The sequence below is a fragment of the Nipponia nippon genome, unplaced genomic scaffold, assembly GCF_047370975.1.
Source record: "Nipponia nippon isolate SJK-2023a ecotype South Korea unplaced genomic scaffold, ASM4737097v1 scaffold_2, whole genome shotgun sequence".
Classification (NCBI taxonomy): Eukaryota; Metazoa; Chordata; class Aves; order Pelecaniformes; family Threskiornithidae; genus Nipponia; species Nipponia nippon.
The window spans coordinates 128,046,277-128,066,867 of record NW_028262336.1 but is presented as its reverse complement, the minus strand read 5'-3'; the positions used below and the strand labels follow the sequence as shown (position 1 = coordinate 128,066,867).

The 20,591-nt window shown below is 44.3% G+C and overlaps 1 protein-coding gene across 1 annotated transcript in view; it reads right to left on the bottom strand.

The window, feature by feature from the left end:
- The window catches only part of GUCY2F (guanylate cyclase 2F, retinal), a 45,034-nt gene extending 29,334 nt beyond the window's left edge, over positions 1-15,700 (bottom strand). Inside the window, exons 1-9 of the mRNA XM_009476480.2 lie at positions 14,962-15,700; positions 13,489-13,790; positions 11,605-11,959; positions 7,066-7,150; positions 4,272-4,368; positions 3,338-3,472; positions 2,413-2,493; positions 1,204-1,380; positions 160-316 (exon numbers count right to left, since the gene is read on the bottom strand). Of these exons, the coding sequence (XP_009474755.2) occupies positions 160-316; positions 1,204-1,380; positions 2,413-2,493; positions 3,338-3,472; positions 4,272-4,368; positions 7,066-7,150; positions 11,605-11,959; positions 13,489-13,790; positions 14,962-15,700 (2,128 nt within the window). The remainder of the gene's footprint in view (positions 1-159; positions 317-1,203; positions 1,381-2,412; positions 2,494-3,337; positions 3,473-4,271; positions 4,369-7,065; positions 7,151-11,604; positions 11,960-13,488; positions 13,791-14,961) is intronic.
- Between the last annotated feature and the right edge of the window lie 4,891 nt (positions 15,701-20,591).

Below are 20,591 nucleotides of genomic sequence, written 5' to 3'. Positions count from 1 at the left end.
TTACCCTTTACTGTAACAATGCATAGGATACAGGTAACCAGATGTGAGATTCAGCACATAAATCCTTATGTGACCACTGGCCTGCAATTGCATTAGGACAAGCATCTGTTAAATCAATGGACAAATATTTCGCAAAATATATTTCCTTATGGCACGTACCTTCTGGGGGTGGATGAATATACGGGCATTTCTGCGCTTCTAAGAGCTCGTTATAACCATAGTCAGTGATCTTCAGCACAAACCGGCCATCCACAACACAGTTACGAGACTTGAGACGTCCATGGGCAAAATCTCGGTGATGTAAATACCTAATTCCCTATGAAACACAGAAAAGACTGAGGCTGTTCCTTAAGAATTATATTATCCATCAGCATTCAGAGACACCAAGCCAAACGGTCACCTTAGATGGCATCAGATACAGCATTGACTATGTCAAATGCAGTCCTGATCAACTCATTACGGGAAAAGATCAGAAATGGATTAGGAACAAGAATTAAAGTAATACTGGAAAGGACTGGCAGCTTTAGGAACAGTCAGATGCCTCCCTCTGTAGCCCTAGGACTCAATGCACTCGGAAGTTGTACTTTTAGACAAGGTTAAGAAGGTGGGCACAAGTGGTATCCGAAGGTTAGGTCAAGCAAAACCATTAAGAGCTGGATGCCCTTACCCAGCTCCCTCAAGGAGGATCATAAGGTGGATCATGGGCTGTAAGAATGGTTCTGGCAGTCTGTAGGCCACCTGTCCCAGACTGGTAGTTCACCATTAGGGGATGAAAACATTTGGGACATTATTGGGAGTGTGTGAACACTCTTCTAAAGTGACCAATACATGTAGCCATCCTGTGGCAGGAGATTTCTACGGTTAGGTTCTATGCTGGTTGCATTTCTGATTTATGACAAGAAGGGGCCTTTGGAAAGTAGGAATTTGTCACCAAATTCATTGTTCTAGGTGATCAGTTCTAGCTTGATGTGTAGTTTTAACCTCTCAACCTGCTGCATGGATGTAGACCCTTAATAGTGCTGCTCTCAGATGGTAACAAAACAGGAATAAGAGATCTCCATTAAAGACACTGTATACCAGTATAATCACATTCGCATTGGTTTTCCCTGCATTGCTATAAAAATCCCAAAGTCCTGGATGAAATAGCTATGTCAACATAAAAGTCACATGCAGGTCACGCCTCAGCAGGAGCAATGGATTTACTTTAATTAGATCCATCACGAGAGAGGACTTGAACATCCAATCCAGTTTCATATCTTCATTTCTCAGCAAGTCTTCCAGGCTTCCTCGGGAGCAGTACTCCGTCACTATGGCAAAGATGCCACAGTCAGAGAAAAAGCCCAGGAACAGATTCACGTTTTCATGACGCAGATCTTTCATCTGAAACAAGACAGTGAATCACAAGAGACCAAGTCAGCCAGACATCTGCTCAGCAGCTTCTTTATATCATTAGACGTCCTTACCATTCCTGTACTCCCAGTCTTTCACACAAGGATGGGGAAGCAAACAACCTCTTTGCTGCTTACTTTCAGCTATCCTACACTCTTTTTAAGCTTTGCTTTTCTTAGTCTATCCATTGAGACAAAGAAAGCAAAACAGCAAAAGCAAATTGAACAGAAATTTGTTTTTCTTTAGACAAGCTGGATTGGATCTTTCACTAGGACAAAATGGCTTCACTGGGGTAAATTGAGTTCAGCATGTGGAGTCTTGCTCCAGCTCTGGTCTGATCTGGAAAGCAATACCATGCCTGGAGGATCCAAAGTAATCCATCAATGGTGCCTTTGGAGACATGCCCTGGTAAATTTGTTATATTTATATGCATAAAAATGTCACTGCTATGTTAGCAGTAGCTGCCAACAACTAATGGCCTTGAATTTGGAAAATAAATTTTTTTGCTTGTCTTTGCTTGTCATTTAGTAATAATAATAAAATTGAAGACTAAAAGTAAACTTCTACCAGGCATCTTAACTGGAAACACAAAGCAAATCCCAGAGAAATGCACAACTGTGTCTGTGCCACACTGTTAGACAGTCAACAAGTAACACGTGAAAATCGCTACCAGTGCATCATCCTGCCCTGACACAGGCAGGGACGATTTCCTCCAAACCACTTTGCCTTTGTAGACAAGGCCACTTAAAGGACTCATTATACATTAAGCATTGCACCAGCTTTGAAGTGTCAAGTCCAGGGTGGGGTTTTGCAAGCTGCTGACTCTGACACATGGGTCATTGGTAAGCTTGTCAAATGCAATCGTGCATGGTCCATTCCACCAGATTTCACCGGGCAAGACTCATTGACAGCCATGAAGCGCGATTCAATGGATAAACAGGAGACAAGAAGAATAAAAATACCCTGCAGTCACAAAGGTCCCCCGAGCAACCTTCCCTCCACATGCCCATCCCCTGTTCCTACCTTCCTCAAGATGCTGGTGGAGCTTTGCCTCAGATTGTGAACTGCTCCCGTCTCAAATTTTTTCAGCCACACCCAGTCTCCCTGTCCACAATACAGGTGGGTGAATGATAGAACAAGTCTCTGAGCAACAGCTAACATTGGGACCTAGGTCTGAATTCCAGATCCTTGCCTTTGAAAGTGATTGGGGATTTTCAATGTTCTTGGCAGCAGATTCATTCTATATCGCACCCGAATAAAAATATGCACAGCAAACCCTCAAAAAAATGGGGTGGGGCATGACCTTCACCCAGATCAGAACTTCATATCTAGAAGGTGTATTGGTATCTGATAAACAATGATAAATTGATTAAAAGGGAAAGTAACTCTGTCCAAAGCTTTTCTCTGGCATTAATGACCCAGTTAATTTTGCTCCTTTTCACACAAAAATGCCATTTTTTCAAAGAGCTGTATTTTTAGGAAAGAACTGATGGATGGAGTGGGTTTTCTTGGCCATTGCCTCTGCTTAAACTCCATACGGTCCTGTTAGCACAAAGGACAATTTGATAGCCTTTATTCTGTGTATTTTAATCCCATCTTGTAAAAAAGGTCTTTATTAGAGATGTCACCACCTAAAGGTCTTCTAAGAAAGGTTCTTCATTGTGCCTTTAGGTGGTGACATCTTTAAAAGGGACCAGACCTGGCAACACTACATGGGGCTGTCAAATACCACCACCCCCCATGACTCCAAGTGTCAGGGTGAGGGTTGGCATAGAATCACCTTAAACACTGGTGAGTCCCTGCTTGGGAGTAACTTATTTTTACCCTCAGGGTCCGTCAGCAGTATTCACATCCTGGGATCTACTGTACTGCAGCCCAAAACTTTCTCCACTTGAGCAGCTCAGTGAACCGAAGTGGTGGGAGGAGGCTGCACGAGGTCCCTACCTACCTCATACAAAGCCACATTGGAGGTTTCATGGGTGGCATCTGCACTTTTCAAGGAAAAGGAGCGGGTTACAGATTTCAGACTTCTGCCGTCGGCTGCTATGCTGTTTGCATCAGTCAGACTGTCCAAGGTCAGCCTCTGGAAGGCAAGGAAAGCAGGTGAAAGACAGTTACCACCTTTGGATGTAAACCTCCACTCCAGCTCTGCCTCGGGCCATACGTTTCATCCATACTAGCAACTTCCCAAACCTCCCAAACTTTCCATCTCATCTCTCTGAATACCTCTAAAAGGCTCATAAGGTGGACCTTGAAACACTATAGCAGGACTTTAGATGATGGAAACACCGTGGCTCGGGGGAGACACCAGATGAGGCAGGTATCTCTCTGAGCAAGGCACAGGGAAGTGTCTCCTCTGGCACAGGCAAGAAGCCTGTATCTGTGCCAGTGACCTAGGCAAAGGGATTGTACCACAGCAGTCCATATCATTGGCATGGTCCTGGGCATGGCTCTGGCCTATGCCAAATAACACTCCCGCAGGAGATCCCCAGCTCTGGGCAGGAGCCAGCACAGGCTAGGAACGGTTTCCAATAGGTAGTTTGGATGCAGACATTTTGTTTTAGACGGTAAGATGGTTTAGCTCTATGGACATGAACTATGCTATGCCATCCCACCTCAAGAACGAAGAATAAGCCCTGGCTGTTAGAAAAAACACAACCAAGGGTACTATTTTACATCATCGTAACAGCTCTGACACTGCATGTGCATCTAATCTGAGACTCAAAAACACTCAGCATATGGGAAATTTTCTGATATGCAGGGGAAAATGAGACATGGAGAAGTGAATGACCTTCCCAGAGCTTCATGGGTATGAAAATACCACACAGCAAACCTGTCTTTGAGTGTCCCACCAGATTAATTTCACGAGTTGAAGGACTTACCTTTTTATGCAGCTCTGGGTTGATGAAGGTGAGGTCATCCAGGGTCAATATTATCTTGTTAGGTCCTCTGAACAGCTGGCTATTCAAGATACTATGCCTGCGAGATTTGGAGAGTCACGGTTATCATTTTTAGGTAGGTAACCAGTTTATACCACCTCTGAGTCCCCCACATCTGGCTTCCCTGCAGTATTAGGAAAGTGCAGCATGTGGTGTGGCAGTGGGGGTGGACATGGGTGAAAGCAGTAGACAAATAATGATGCCCTGACTTGGACTGAAATCTCCTGAGTCAAGGGTTATCCAATTCACAGACTACAAAAGCTATAAACTCAAAGGGTCTCATCTCAAATAGACATCTTGAGTCAATCTGGTTACAAATATGAATCAGATGCATATGTAATGCATACTTTATTTTGCTTGGTTTTATTTTTCATATCCCAAAGCATTCTCCATTAGGAGAGAATAATAGATTTTATTAGACCAGCCAATCTGGCTGGTGAGAAAACAGCTCTCAAGCACGCCAGCCTTTCTTAGGGATTGAAACTGAAGCACAGGTAATTTATAAAAGCTGCCTGGACATAAGTTACCATCAAAATGTGCTGGCTGAATGTCTATATTGTAGCATGGTGCAGTATGAAGCACACAGCAAGATACCCCCTCGTATATTGTAATGGCTGCAAGCTCATACAGAGGGAAAAGCTACAGGGGATGAGCAGTTTGGCGTGCATGGTGTAGTGCAATGCATCGTGGAGGTCTTGGAAGCAGTATTGCTGAACCAGTGCTGATCCTTTTGGTCAGGAGTAATTAGATCAAGAAGAAGACTGTGCTGATTCAGATCTACTTCTTCCAGGACCTGAGCCAGATGGAATGTCTATCACGCACTGTGTAACACAGGACAAATGTGCTTCTGGCATCTCCACAGGATGCTGCTGCCCATTTTCCAAGGGATGACTCTTTGCACTCCTTGATAGGCTACCAGATTTGCAGAACTGCCACAGGCGAGAGAGAAAATTCAGTATAGTCATCAGACCAGCAAAGATACTATCTCTTGCTTGACTGCATCCTACTACTTGCCCAGCTTCTCTTGAATCTGCAAGGCAGAAGAGACCACAACAAAAGAGGGTGCACCATCAAGGACTACGCGTTCATGGCGTAGTTCAAACAGGCTTATGTCCATTTCGTGCAAATCTTCATGCAAAAAACTCATCACTTATGTACCTTTCACCTGTCCACCTGAAAACCTTGCTTGGTCAATCACATCCTCTCCCCCAAGCATGAAGGGAAGCACCCCTCTGCTGAAAGCAAAGCACAGAGAGTGGAGTGACTCATTTAAGGTCATGCAGCACATCCCTGGCAGAGCTAAGACCAGAGCTCCCATGTTTGAACTCAGACCATGCTGTGGTTTAAATTTAGTTCCAGACATACCCTTCCCTAACATAAATCATAGTCTGAGTCACGCTAGACTTTTTTGCCTTCCTTTGCAGATGGCCATACATCTTTACTCATGACTGAGCCTTCCCAAGCACAGTCTGGTACTTGTGGAACAGCTTACAAGTAGAGTAGGCGGAAAGATTGTCTTTTATTTACGTAATTGTAGAGGCTGGTGGCCAAGGAATAGAGCAGGGTTTTAAAGTGCGGGTGGATGGAGGCAACCTCCTCAGTGCCTGCAATTATAAGATATCAGAAGCAGCTGTGTATTATAAGTGGGGGAGCTGTTTGGGGTGTTGCTTGCTGGGTGGCCTTATATCATCTGAGTTTGATGATTCAGGAGAGGAGAGAAAACATGTTTTGGGATTATTTGAGAGGCAAAGCTGGATGGGACAATCCAGGAACCTTGCTCTGCTGAACTCATTGCTGCTGAGTAAATATGTCTTCTAATTTCACTCTAATTTCACTCTAGTTTCAGTCACATACCACATAGTCATCAATAATGAGAGACAGATTACTCCAGGGGCCAGTTTGGAGCAGAAGGTTACCTTAGGTTATGGCCATAGTGTCCTTGCCAAAGAGCAACCCATAGCTCCTGGACCGACCAGTCCATGCTGGGTCATGTCGACCTTGGATATAGAGTCAGGACACAAGTGTGACCTATGCAATTGTTGGAAACTGTCCCTTTCCCAGCAGACTACTTCATTTGCTCCAAATATTCCATGCCCAGACCAATATATATGCAACATGAATGACCAGGGAGCTGGACTCCAGTTCAAAACAGGGAGTGAGTCAACTTGGTAATGAAGAGGTATCGTAATTAATTGCTCTGAACCCTCTCCAGAGATATTCTCTCTCTCTTTCTCTTTAGTACATGGAGAGAGTAAAAGAGGGTCAGCCTAGGTGTTTCATAGGAAACAAGATTATATTAGGGACAGAAATCCAGGCAAGAATGATCTGGAGTAAGAAAAAGACATTTAACAAGGCAGCCCACTTGGTCTCCACCCTGATGTTCTCAAAGCAGATTCCTGTCTTTGGTTTGTATGGCATACTTTGCACTTCCAAAGTGATAGTCACCTTCCTAATGCTTCAGAGCCATCACCCAGCTAATCCTTCCAGCAACAGACTGCAGTATCCTTCTAAACCTGGACTGGATTAAGGGTAAAATGGCTGCTCCTGAGACTGCAGAACCAATGCCCACCATGCTCAAGCCACTATCACTTAATAAAGTGAAGAGATACGTGGCTGGAGAGCAAAGACCACAATCAAACCTGCTATGTGTTCACATGGTCTAAACTGCTGGCTAAAGTGCAAGTCTCTCACAGAAGCTGAAAGTGGCACCAAATCAAATAATTACTGCAATTCTCACCTGATGAGAGAAGCCAGGCCCACAGCACAAAGCACCAGGGCAAATACCAGCATTACTCCCAAAATCATGACTGTAGGATCAATCCCTGTGCAAAGAGGGGAAAAGAATCAGTGAATTAGAAAATCCCTTTGATTTAGGCAATAAAATTGAAAATATCAATGTTCAGACCATTAGACTACAAAGTCAAATATTCAGCCAGAAGAATGCTAGAAAAAAAATTTTATGCAATGTTAATTTGTGAATACACAAATAGTTATTGACTTTATTTACATGAGACTGCAGCCACTTTAATTATTTATTTCCATGCACTTTTTTTCTGTACCTGACCTGGAGCCCTGGATCAGTGGGAAAATAGGTTTTCTTCAAGTAAATAAAGACTGGACTCACAAGGAAGTATTAAGTTTTAGAGGCAGATTCTGCAAAGTTCATAACTTTTGAACATTTGACCCTCTTCTCTCCAGGAACTGAAACGCTGAAAAATCTTTATCATGTGGTACCAAACTGACGGCCAATGTGAGTCACCAGCCCATCTGGGATTTTTCATTCCCTGCTACAGATTTCTAATGCTGAAACGAGCAGAAGAGAAGGAGGAGAAGGCTGATGTCTTCCTCAATGGGCCCATCAACAGAAAGTACTGGAGACACATATTTTGCTCGTGAGTGTCTTTGCTGGAGAGCTAAGGAAAGCTAACATGAGTGGATGAGCTAAATTCCAGTGGGAAGTGTTTGCTGTCTCTATCTCTTCTGTCTTCTGTTTGTTTCTATTTTATTCTGTCTGTGTTCAGAGATCCTGAAACACAAACAAGCATGGAGAAATTTGGGTTGATAAAAGGTTCATGTCTCTAAGTCACTCAAAGTTAAATCACGGGCCTTTTTGCAAGCACTGAGACCTAGAGCTTCCCAGTGAAAGCTGCAGGAGTTTTTGAAAATTAACACTCTTTTCAGAAACAGACAGAGCATTTTAGCTGAAGTTTTCCTGCTGGGTTTGGACTTTCTTACTTCAGACCAGGGCCCCAATCGCTGATTGTCCTCACACATAAACTGGAACAGGCTGCCCAGAGAAGTTGTAGATGTTCCATCCCTGGAAGTGTTCAAGGTCAGGTTGGATGGGTCTTTGAGCAACCTGATCTAGTGAAAGATGTCCCTGCCCATGGCATGGGGGCTGGACTTGATCATCTTTAAAGGTTCCTTCCAACCTAAACCATTCAGTGATTCTATGGTACTATGACTTTATATAAGACGTCACTCTTCTTTCGTGCTCCAGCCTGGAACTATCCCTGTAGACCTCCATTTGAGAAGAAATCCAGGCACAGTAGAATGTATACTTCACACCCATTTCCCCACCTTGCAGACAGAGTGGATGTAGACCAAGGTTTGACTCCACCAAAGTGCAACGGAGACACAGCCAGTTTTCTCCGGGAGGTGCTCACCCTGAATACAGGCATGAGCAAGACCACACCAAGCTGGCTTGGAGGCCAGGGTTTGTTCTTCATGCATAGACAAAGTCAGAGTGTTGCAGTCCCTGTAAGAGTAGGTGACAGCAATCCAATGCTCATCCCTAGGAAGCAAGGGAGCTGCTGAAGACGTGCCCCCCTCCAGAAGGACTGGTGTGAGTGTGAAGCCAGAACATATCCCATAAAAGTCTTGCACAATGTTAAATCCATGGAAAAGGAGCAACTGGATCAGCTTAGAGGCAGACTTGCAGGAGACGTAGTGCTCTGGAGCTGTGGTTGCCTGCTAGGAAACTTGTTATTAAAGAGAGAATGAGCTTTAAATAGTCCAGTCACTGGAGCCTGGGTTGGTTTTCTTGCTGGACAAAGGAGAAAATGCCTCCTGGACAAACCAGTGATGAAGTGTATGAAAGCCCCATCTCACATCTCTGCATGGCCTTCTAACATTTCAGAGAATCTGTAACCCAGACCACAGTGTGGTAGGAATAACATGGAGTTTGTTAATGCTCTCTTCTGTATTCAGTCAGGGTTTTTTTACTGGCGCTGTCTCCTAAGCTTCCTCAGGTAGCCTCCAGAGACTCTGCTGTCTTAACAAACCTCCTTTGAGAAAGAGCCCCAGAGAAATTCTTTTGCTTATTACCATTGCATTTTATAACCCCAAAGTGCTTGACCATACTTTAGAGGACTCTAAGGCAACGTGGTACTTGAAAGGCAGTGGCGGAAACCAAGGAATAGGAAAGGGTCTCTCCCTGATCATGTCCTTCGCTTGAAGTAGGGGCACAGTTACACATCATGACTTGAGGACTCTTCCACAGCTGGAAAACACTCAAGTCCAATTTCATTCACTGAAGCAGCATCTGATAAGCTGAGAGCAAGAGTTGGTTGGAGCACAGAATTCACCGGGGTGAACAAGAGACAGTCAAAAGACAAGAGAAGTAAAAAATAAACTACCAGATAAACAAACCCTAGGGAATACGAGATAGCAAAAGCACTACCAAAGGCCAGAGCACTCATGTCACTGATGGATGGGTCATTGAAGGAATGATGCAAAGCCTTCAGGAAGCTCAACCAGAACTTTATAGCTCATCAGAAGTGAAAGCAAGGTTATCATGGGTTCATGGGAAAGAGCAAACCTACAGCATTCTTGAGGGGACTTGTGGGATTGTGTTAAACTCATTAGGGGACACTTTAAGAGAACTATGGGAGTATATAAAACTTCTTATGGGATGTTTAGAGGAAGGGAAAAAATGGGGAAAGGGAGGGATGAGGGTGAGTTGGGGAGGCTCAGGCGTGAGATACTGGTCACACATAAGCATGTTGTGCATTTTTCCAGCCAAACCCTGCACCTGATCATCACAATCTGTCCTACCTTCTTCTTAACCCTTGTTTCTGATTTTTTTCCTGGATGAGGGTGCTTTTTATTCTGCCTGTGTGTGATGTTTGCAGACTTCAAGTCAGGCTAACAAATGAGTAAGATAAGAGGTCCTGGAGCATGCAACCTGTGAGAGACCACAAGTCTGGAGACTGGCTGCTACAGAGACCAGAGGGTTCGAGAGCTGGCTATGGGGGGATTACAGGTCTGGACCACCTACCAGAGGATGCATTTGTGTGTGTGCAGGGGCTGCGGTTGTGACATGTGCTAGCAAGCTTGGAGCCTGATTAGCTGGTACATAAGAACAGGATCAGTACGTTTATGTTGTCCATGTTTCAGCAATGCTGGTTGTGGGTAGTGGTGCCTGTAAACGCGTTGCTCTCCTGTATGTGTTAGTCTGTCAGTGACTGGCTGTGTCTGTGCTCTGTGTGTGTGTGTGTGTGTACATCTACTGGGAGCATCTGCTCAGCCCTGCTCCTGGTGGACCTGGGGTCGGGAACGACAGCAGCCTGGTAGCTTCACATCCAACACCCGTCCAACCCTAACTCCGTACAAAAGCCAGACTGAGGCCTGGATTTAATTCCCGTCATAAAATTCAGTCTCTGAAATATTAGTAATAATAATAAATTACCGCTTCACTGGCAAATGCCTAGAGCTTTATGCTTTTGTAAAGGTGTGAACATAAAATCTGATCTCTCTAAAAATCAGTGGGATTTTTCCATAGACTGCAATGGCATGCTAAATTGCTACACCGTTCCTAGTAGCAGTGCAAAATTAGATATATGGTAGCATTATATTTGTCTCTTCTATAGCTTGCCAGCTGCTGTAAGATCAGTATATCTCCATTTTCCACGGAGCGACACTGATCTAAACCAGCTATGGCTGAGCCAAGGGGAACATTTTTCTCAGCTGCTGAATGAAATATTCTGTAGATGTGGTTAATTTTGTCTGTTTAAGTTATACCCTGGAGCAGTAGGAGTAAATGCTTAGTATTATAAGTAAATATGTCAAGTGGAGGCTAAGTATCCTACCCTGAGATTTTGGTTTCCCTCATGACGTTAAAACTGCACCACAGTTGCCTCAGATTAAAAATAATAAGTAGAACTAGTGACCAGTCTTGGAAAGCCAGGAAGCAGCATAGATATCTCTGCCCCTAAGTCTTCAATTACCACCTCTGTTGTCTACAGTAACTCAAATTATTTTGAGTAATGATTATCATCTTTTTTTGATGAGGCGAGCTCTGATGGTCCTTAAAGCTGCATAGTTAACTGGGTAAAGAAGCTGGGGTTAACCAGGAGAGATGGTAAGAGCATCTGCCGTTGCGCAGCTCTCTTAGGCTGTCTTCAACGCAAATCCTCTTAGTACCCTGTCCCTCAGAAGGACAGGGACACGGTGCTGGCTGGAGCCTCCGGCATATATTGATTGCTATCAAAATAGGCAGATGTTGACTGTTAGACCTGGAAAACTCTTTCCAGCACACAACAATGGCAACAACTTTATTGACATAACAAGCAATAAGAGAGTCTTGTGGATCAACAGTGGGATCTCTTTATAGGACTCCCATGACAAACAGCATGATGACTGGTCATATTTATATGAATTTCTTGAATGTAGGTTTTTCTCTTTGGGGTGCTCTCCCGTGGAGTAAGAGAAAAGATGAAATAAATAAGAAGCATGGACCCAATGCCATTTGACCCCAGGGTTTTGTCTCTCTTACCTCCAGTGCAGAGAACATCTGGATCAAACCAACAGCTGGAGTCTGGCTTGGGTGGAGCTGCTCTGGGGAAGTGGATGGCCCGGCCTAGGGACTTCACAGAGTCTGAAGACATGTCCAGCAAGTGGGTCGGGAAGAGCTGGTTCCCATGACCATCAGTGTCCAGTATCACGTAGTTGCTCAGCCCCTTCCCACAGTTGTCTGTCTCTACCCAGTGACTAAATCCAGGGAAACTGAAGTTTTTTGTGTGCTCAGCTATGTTAGCTCCTGAGATTCTGACTCCTTTCCTCCGAGCACTGTCTATAGCCATTGCCATGAAGTAAATGGCATCATAGATTGTTCCAAAAACTGGAGAAACCTAAAAATACAGGAGAAACTGAGGTGAGGATATACTGCTGCCAACCTCTGGTTTGAGATCTGTGGCATAAGATGTCTCACTGGCTAAGCTGCGAACTCAAGAACTGAGACACCTGAGCATTAAGGCTCACAGAGTAATGGCTTTGAAGAATCCTAGGCTGAAGGTAGCTCTGGATTGACCCAATATATGCGTGACTTTGAATATCTGTCTTTTCTTATGGTTGCTTACCAAAATACAATTTCAAAGTATTTTTAAAACTATGTAAAATTCCTTTATCATGGGAAGAGCCAAGACTGAGCCTGATGTTCAGCTGGTGTTTTGTCACAGCCTGCCTCAAAGCACTGTGCTAAAACAAACAGAAGATCAAAGCCAGAGGCTCATCTCCCTGCCCAGGTAGGAAAAATGTTATGCCCAAAGGATTGGTTCTCTCTGTCAGAGCATTGTTTATTCCTAAGGCATAAAAACCACAAAGCAGAGCCACAGCGAACTCATCCTCTGGGGTACCAGAGCCTTTTCTCCTCATGTTGCTCCCTTCTGTGCCAGACTTGATTTAGGAACCTAAAAATTTCCCCTCCCCTTAAAACACACATGGCGGCTTTTACAATCACATGGTCATTCACAGTTGGTAGGTGAAGAGAGATTATAGGCATATACACTTGTGATAAAACGAGGAGTGCTCTTGGGACCCACAGAATTTCACATCTGCGGTGGGACTTGACCAGATGTAGGCACCTACGATGAAGAACCCTACACTCAAGACAGTTAACCTGGGCTCTCATTATAGTGAAGGGAAAGAAATGAATGCTTTCAAGTCAAGATTCATCTCCTCCAAAAGTAGACATCCATACAGATCTGATAAATCATACTTCAAAAGTACTTACAATTTTCTGAAAGATCATAATGAGATTCGAAGATTAGCTCAGCTGAATCCTACATCTCTTCACCAATATGACAGATTTCCCCAATTCTTCTTGCAATGTTTACAAGGTTGCAACTGACTTATTTTTTTAATAGGCTATTGGTGACATTTAGATAATTGTGCTGACAAAGAATAACTTTGACTATAGTGCTGAAAGGAATGAGGCAACAATGATCCTAAGTATTTCCCTCTAGAAGCATCCAGTATTTCATTTGTCTGTCACATCCCCCAAAATTCTCAGGCATGTGGACATCTTATTCTGGTGCCTTAAAAACTCCATGGACTTCATCCACCTTAGGAAACACCTCTTCATCTTGGGCCTACTGCAGTTAGCACATAGCAAACCAAATTTGAGAGCCTCCGAGACAACCTCTTTCTCTTGAATTCCCAGCATGGTCCTGCAGTTGAACTAACTGAGTTAGACTGCCAGACTTCAGGAGAAATATCCTTTCCAAATGAATGCAGACCACACCCAGCTTTCACCATATTTTTCTCAAAATAAAAGCATGCAGTCTGGGTTGTCTCTTGCCTGTACTTTCTCTATAACTGTCGCTTGTCTCATGTCTCCCATTACCAGGTCCCAGAAACGCCTGAGAGAAAGAATATTTACCTGGGTGCCTTCCAAATCCTTGGTTATTTCACCACTTTCTTTAGCTTCCCTGAATGCATCATAGAAAGTCCTTTCTCCAGACTCCAGTGTGATAGTCAGCACAGCATCATATGCTTCCTGGAGCTTGCTGTCATTATCAAAGACATTGAATGAGTTGTTTTGGTAAGGAAGACTGTACAGTAAAGTGTCGTATGGAACAAAGATGTATCTTCCATCTGCTAGTCCCATTTCCAGAGCTTTTGTGAGTAAGGTGGCTTGTTCCTCCCCTCCAATGAGCACAGAATGCATGCAGAGGAGTATAACTGAAACACAAGGATCACAGACAGTGTTGTTAATCCATTTGGGGTTTTCAACACAAAATAGCTCCCTCCCTCCCAATAAAAGAGCTGTCTGAACTGCTGTATCACGTCAGACTTTAATAGTCCCTCACCAATGCTATGTGCTGAGGAAGCTGGGAGCTACATCAATTTTGTTCAACCTCTGGAGGTCTGCAACCTCTAGCAAAGGAGGCTGTGAGCATCACCCATTCCTGGAGGCATACAGAAGGAGGAACGGAGAAAAATTTTGACAAAAGCGAGGCACAGGCTAACATGATGGGTAGTCATGGTCATTGTTGTCATTGACTGAGAGACATGAGCTTTCCCTTTTTGTGCCCTGAGCTGACACTGACAGACACCATTAGCAGTGCCAAAGCTCTACCCATTCACCCTGTCACCATATACACAGATTTTAGGTTGGGCACTGTCTTGTGTTGCAACATCTGGTCCATGCCTGACTGTCCCAGAGTCTGTGTCTTTGACTGCAAAATGCTATGAGGCCAATGTCCCCATGTCTGGTGAAGCGAACTGAAATACAGGTGTAACTGTTTAACAGGCTTTCCATGGTGCTCACTGGCCCTTCCTGAAAGGAAGCACTCCTGATCTTTCATCCAAGACAGCATTTCAAAGCTCAGTCATTGAGAGGAGCAAAGCAGGGCAATGATGGGAAGGAAGGTTGCAAAGGAGGCCTGTGCTGTACATCAACAAGGGCTCTTCCACTGCTTTAGTATGTGATGTATAACACTGGATTTCACTTCTGATACCTTCATTGAACACAGACAGCAAGGACACAGCATCAAAGCATGAGATTTTTGATGATCCATAATCCAAAACACCATAAATATAAAACCTTCCTATAAACCCCTCTTTACACTCAACAGGGTCAAGCACTGATACTTGTCTACTAAATATTATCTTTTCAGACAAGCTGGACCCAATCTTCCACGTTGTAGAGAGTATTTTGCCCTATCTCCATCACATAGAAAATGTCCAGCATTCTTTTACGTGAAGCGCTGGCTCCATTAAGGTCAGATATAAAATTCTGCTTCACTTAAATGACTTCAAAATGTAATTCGCTAAGTTATGCCGACTGGAAAGCAATACAGTCCTACCATGGAGAAAATAAAAAAAAAGGAATGAGACTCAAAGAACTTACTTCTAATGCCATCAACTTCTTTAATCTCGTTCCAGGTGTCTTCAATGCCTTTTTCTCCTTTACGCATGGATGTAACAATGCCTACAGGAAGCCCCTGGTTCCTAAGTGCACTCGCTAACTTGTTGGCTGTGTTCATCCAAATATCCTCATTGGAAGCAATGATGCCAACATGAGCCCACTTAAAATATTTCATTATTGTAAACAAAACTCGGGTTGGAGAGGGCAGGGTCCTTGCAAATGTAGGGTGGTGGATGCTGGAATCCAGTTTATAATTGATGCACATCCATGAGAAGATGGCTTTATTCCAGTTTTCCCCTAAAAGTGTAGCCACCTCACAGAAGCCAGGGTTCAGAGGGCCTATGAAAGCTGAGGAAAGCTTTCCAAAGTCAATGAATCTAACCAGAGCTCTTGATGTCTCACATTCGTCTTGCAGGACCACATAATCCAGCCTGTGGCCAAGATTTAGTGAAGGATCTTTGCTTAGTCGTCCCACCGCTAACCTGGCAGCCACATGGGGAAAGGCTTTGGAAAAAAAGGGGTCACAGTTCCAAGGTCCGAGCAGTCCAATTTTAAAAACAGAACAATGTGCTGGAGAGCAAAGTAAGATTATTCCCAATAGCAGCCACCAGAGAGCCTGGAAAAATGTCTTGAATGAATTTCCAGTGTTGAACTGATGCAATCTAATGTGCCTTGACAGCACCCAGAACAAGCTGTTAGGACACAGTAGGAGAAATGACATTGTTTTACAGGTGGGTAGATCTGCACTGAGTTCTTCAGGAAGCCAGGCAGTGCATTACCAGCTGCTGGAAGAAAAGTAGATTACCTTTGCCTTCCTGTACATGTATTTGTTCCATGCATGTAGATACAGCTGAGTCAGCCCAAATTACACAACAGTTCTCAAGGTGCAAGCCTATGAGATGCCAAAACCCTGCACAGACACGTGGACACACACCAGACAAGCCACTGCACCAACAAGCAGACAAGCATCCAACCAGTGTCAGTTCAATGTACCATAGCCCTTAAATGTACATTTATATAAACATTTTAAAATGCTTTGCAATATATTTTGAAACCAGGCAGCGAAGATGGACTCAGCTTTGTTTGCAGCAGGAAACACAACCTATGGATACACAATGTTTTTGATTCTTCGGAAGGATAATTCCCAAATGACAGAGACAAACACACATATAAGAAAATAAAAAAGATGAAATGCACTAAGCAACGTTTGCCAGTCCAAAATCCTCAGTGAGTTTTGAATATGAATCAGAGCCCATACAAATATTCACCCACATGCACGCACATATATAGATCCTTATACACATATACTTAGAGATACACGTATGTATATGCATCTGATTTTAAAGCTTTCTGAAAAGGTTTTTCAAGGACAACTCATGGCAGGGTCTCTTAAACCTGGCAAAATGAACAGTGGATAAACAGGTAATCATAAAGTGAGTGAAAAGGTGGATCATGATTTGAATTTAGATAAAGAACTGTTAAATAACTGTCAGGGCAAAAGCTTTGTGTTCACTCTTGGCTTAAAATATTGTTGGCTAAAGACTAGGAGCCATAGGTTTTTTAGGGAATAACAACCTCATCCTTCACAGCCAGGCACAGAAATCTGAAACCCATAACAGTCTCCCCACCATCTGCAGTGTCACAATGCAGCTTAGAAAATTTGCTGATCCAAGCAGGTTTGTGCTCTAAAAATAGCAGGCCCCTTACCAGCTTACCTGTTCATTACTGGAAAAGTATTTTTATCCTGGATCCTCAGCCACCGAGACATGCAACACAGAGGACAGCAGTGGAGCATATGCTGTAAATGCACCCGCAGGTCCTCTAGCCAGATGGAGAGAGACCTTCAGAAGGAGCCACCCACCAGGAGAGCAGCTTCTCACCTGTGGTAGTGGCTATCCTTGAACGTGGGTCCCACTTCAAGGAGGGGCAATGCATGGTCAGCCTCCCCTGAAAGTGCGCTTGGGTGCCCACCTCCTTCAACTTCGTGCTTGCATGGGCCACTCCAATGGGGTGGGTGCTCTGGGACCCTCCACGCTGTGTCAAAAGCTTCTTACGTCCCTTTTGATGAGGGCCATCCTTCTCCTCCAAGGTTTCACAACTTGGGGTACATCGCCCCAAGCCCTTTGTTCCTCGATGAAGGTCTTGCAGAGCTCCAAGTTTGCCTCACTCTGAACTGCCTCAGTGCGGATATGTACTCATATCTAACATAGTAATTGTAGGGATGGCATCTTAAAGCTCTGCCCTCGGATTAGTGAGATTTAGCTCCTGGGATCTGCCCCTGCAGAACAGCTTCTTAAGTCTCTCTGCACCACAGCACGGATAGCGTCTCTTCTGCCCCGTAAGCAGCAAACACAAGAGCTATTTAGATTTGGGGTAAACAGAGTATTTGATTTTGGGGTCTACCATCTTGCTGATGTGTTGCATTCCCCTTTTCCCCATTTCTTCCTGGAACCCATCATGACACACACACAGATTTTTATACCTTTATCAAAATCTTCTTGGTTATTTCCCTGGAGAGCTGAGCCCTCCAATAACCCTCTCCACACTCCCAGACACCTTCCTTCCCCAGCAGACCTGGCAGTAAAGCTGTCATCCTGGAAAGACCTTGAATGTCTCCACGCCTGTCCTAGCTAGGAAGCCCCGAGGTCACAGGACCAGCACCTGTGGTCTAGAGGGAACCATTTGTAATTCAACTTTTTAGCAGTATTAACTTCAAATGCATCATATAAATTATACATATCTCATTGGTGTGTGTTCAGGAGCAATTCTCTTCTCATGACTAATCATTATGGGAAGCCACAAAGTCTTTCATGCAGTGGGAAGAGCACCTCTCTCCTTTCATTTCATTAATTTTCTTCCCTTCATTGATTTCCTTGCATGACCCAGATCCAGGAAGGTTCCTGGACACGTGCTTCATTGAAGGCTGGTACAATTCAAGATGGTTATCAGGAATTACCAAATTACTTTGCATTTGGAAAGTGCCTAAAAGACATGCTAACGTCAAGCCTAAACTGAGAACGCTGCTTTGTGTGCTACTAGTGCATTAGGTTTTGACACTGAGTTTTGATCAAAGCTTGAAATTAAATGAAGTTTTTGCAGCTAGGAGTCTGATTTTTTGAACTGAATTTAAAAGTTTGATTTATCCGTATACAAATATACCAACATCTCTATCCACATATCATATGCTCACTGCTGTCTCATTTCTTTCGGTATTGACAATGGTACTGCACAGTTTAATTTCACTCAGGGTCAGCAGTTTGAAAGTCTCCTGGACCAGCTCCAGTGATTCCTTTCTAGGGGATGTTTATAGTATTAAAATCTCCTGTGCTGAAAAAAATGTGGGTCAGGCACCCAACAATGAAAGATGAAAAAATAATCAACTTGGAGCTCTATTTATTAGCATAATTATTCTGACCCTTAACAATTTCCAGGAAATCCCTTAACAATCCCCGGGAAAGTCATGGAATGGATCCTCCTGGGGGCCATCACGAGTCAAATGAAACACGTGATTGGGAAAAGCCAACACGGCTTCACAAAAGGCAGATTGTGCCTGAAAAATCTGGTGGTCTTCTATGATAAAGTGACCTGCTCGGTTGACATGGGGCAAGCGGTCAACATTGTCTACTTGGACTTCTCCAAGGGCTTTGATATGGTTCCCCATGGCCTCCTCCTGGAGAAACTGATGCGTTATGGCCTGGACAAGTGGTCTGTGCAGTGGGTGAAGAATTGACTGGCGGGCCGTACCCAAAGGGTGGTGGTAAATGCCTCTTTTTCAAACTGGCAACTCGTCACAAGTGGGGTCCCCCAGGGATCGATATTGAGCCCAATGCTATTCAATATCTTCACAAGTGATCTGGATAACAGGATGAAGTGTAGCCTGATGAAGTTCGGAGATGACACCAACTTGAGTGGGGAAGTAGACACTCTGGAAGGGAGAGCCACCCTGCAGGAAGATCTGGATGGGCTGGAAGAGTGGGCTAACAAGAACTTCATGAAGTTTAACAAGGACAAGTGTAAGGTCTTGCACCTGGGAAAGCATAATCCAGGAGTGCAGCTCAGACCAGGAACCACCTGGCTGGAGAACAGCTCTGTGGAAAGGGACCTGGGGGTCCTGGTGGACAGGAGGCTCAATACAAGTGAACAGTGTGCTGCTGCGGCCAAGAAGGCCAATAGGATGCTGGGTTGTATCAAAAAGGGCATCACCAGCAGAGATAAAGAAGTCATTATCCCTCTCTACTCAGCGCTTGTCAGGCCACACCTGGAATACTGTGCACAGTTCTGGTCCCTGTTATACAAAAAAGATGTGGGCAGGCTGGAGGGGGTCCAGAGAAGGGCCACCAGGATGATCCAGGCTCTGGGCAGCCTGCCGTGTGGGGACAGGCTGAGAGAGCTGGGCTTGTTCAGCCTTGAGAAAAGGAGGATTAGAGGTGATCTCATCACCATGTACCAGTACTTAAAGGGGAGCTACAAAGAAGATGGAGACTCCCTTTTTACAAGGAGTCCCATGGTGAGGACAAGGTGTAACGGGTATGAGTTACTCCCAGGGAGATTCTGATTGGACACGAGAGGCAAATTTTTCACCATGAGAACAGTCCATCATTGGAATAATCTCCCCAGGGAAGGGGTTGACTCCGCTACGCTGAACACGTTTCAGACTCAGCTGGACATGGTGCTGGGCCACCTCATCTAGATTGTGCTAGAAAGGTTGGACCAGATGATCCTCGAGGTCCCTTCCAACCTGGTATTTTATGATTCGATGATTCTATGAATTCATATTTTTCCATAGCCCAGTGGGTTGAAACCTTTATCACTTTCTCCCTTCTGCTTCTTGTTTGCCAGTGAAAGAAAAGACCCTCCTGCAATCAAGTAATACCAGTGGCAGGAACCCACCCTCCGCAGGAAAAGCTGGTTATCCCAAACAGCTCTACCACATCTGTCCCATGCTTAGGGTATCCAGGACTGGGGATAACACTCCTACCTTTGCAAAACAAAAGCTCAGGTCCTGGCACTGCCTGATTTGCCTCACTCATCAGCAAGCAAGGTAAATCATGCAGCTGAGGCAAAAAAAAATGTTATTGAGGTAATTCATCTGGCTGGAATTAGCATTAAAGCTTAAGACCTTGTGTATGCCTCCAAACCTTACTTTTTTCTCACATCTTAAACTCGTCATTACTGCAACAACCACATCACAGAGCAAAGATTTCTTTGTAATGCTGTGTTATTTGCACACCATCAGATCAATTCCCAATACTCTTCTGTACTCACCAAAGTGAGTCAGAGATGCGCGCATTCATGCGGCCATAACATTTCCCATGGGAAGGTTAAGCCACGGCTGTATCGCTTTGCTTTAAATTTTTAGAGCAGAAGAGGGTGCTCTAATCTCTCAGTCTGACCTCCCACATCAGCCTGGCCAAACAGCCTCCCAGGGCTGCTGCTGCTCTGAGCTCTTCAAGCATCCTGGAAATAAAATGTGTTTTGTAATGAATTATACCAGAGGGTACCGCTGAATAAAGCTGATTTCTCTGGAAACCCTCTGCAGCCAGCAGAGAGAGACAGGGAAAAGGCTTGCCTCCTTTTCTGACTCTCCCGGCAGAAAAGTCTCGTATCTCCAC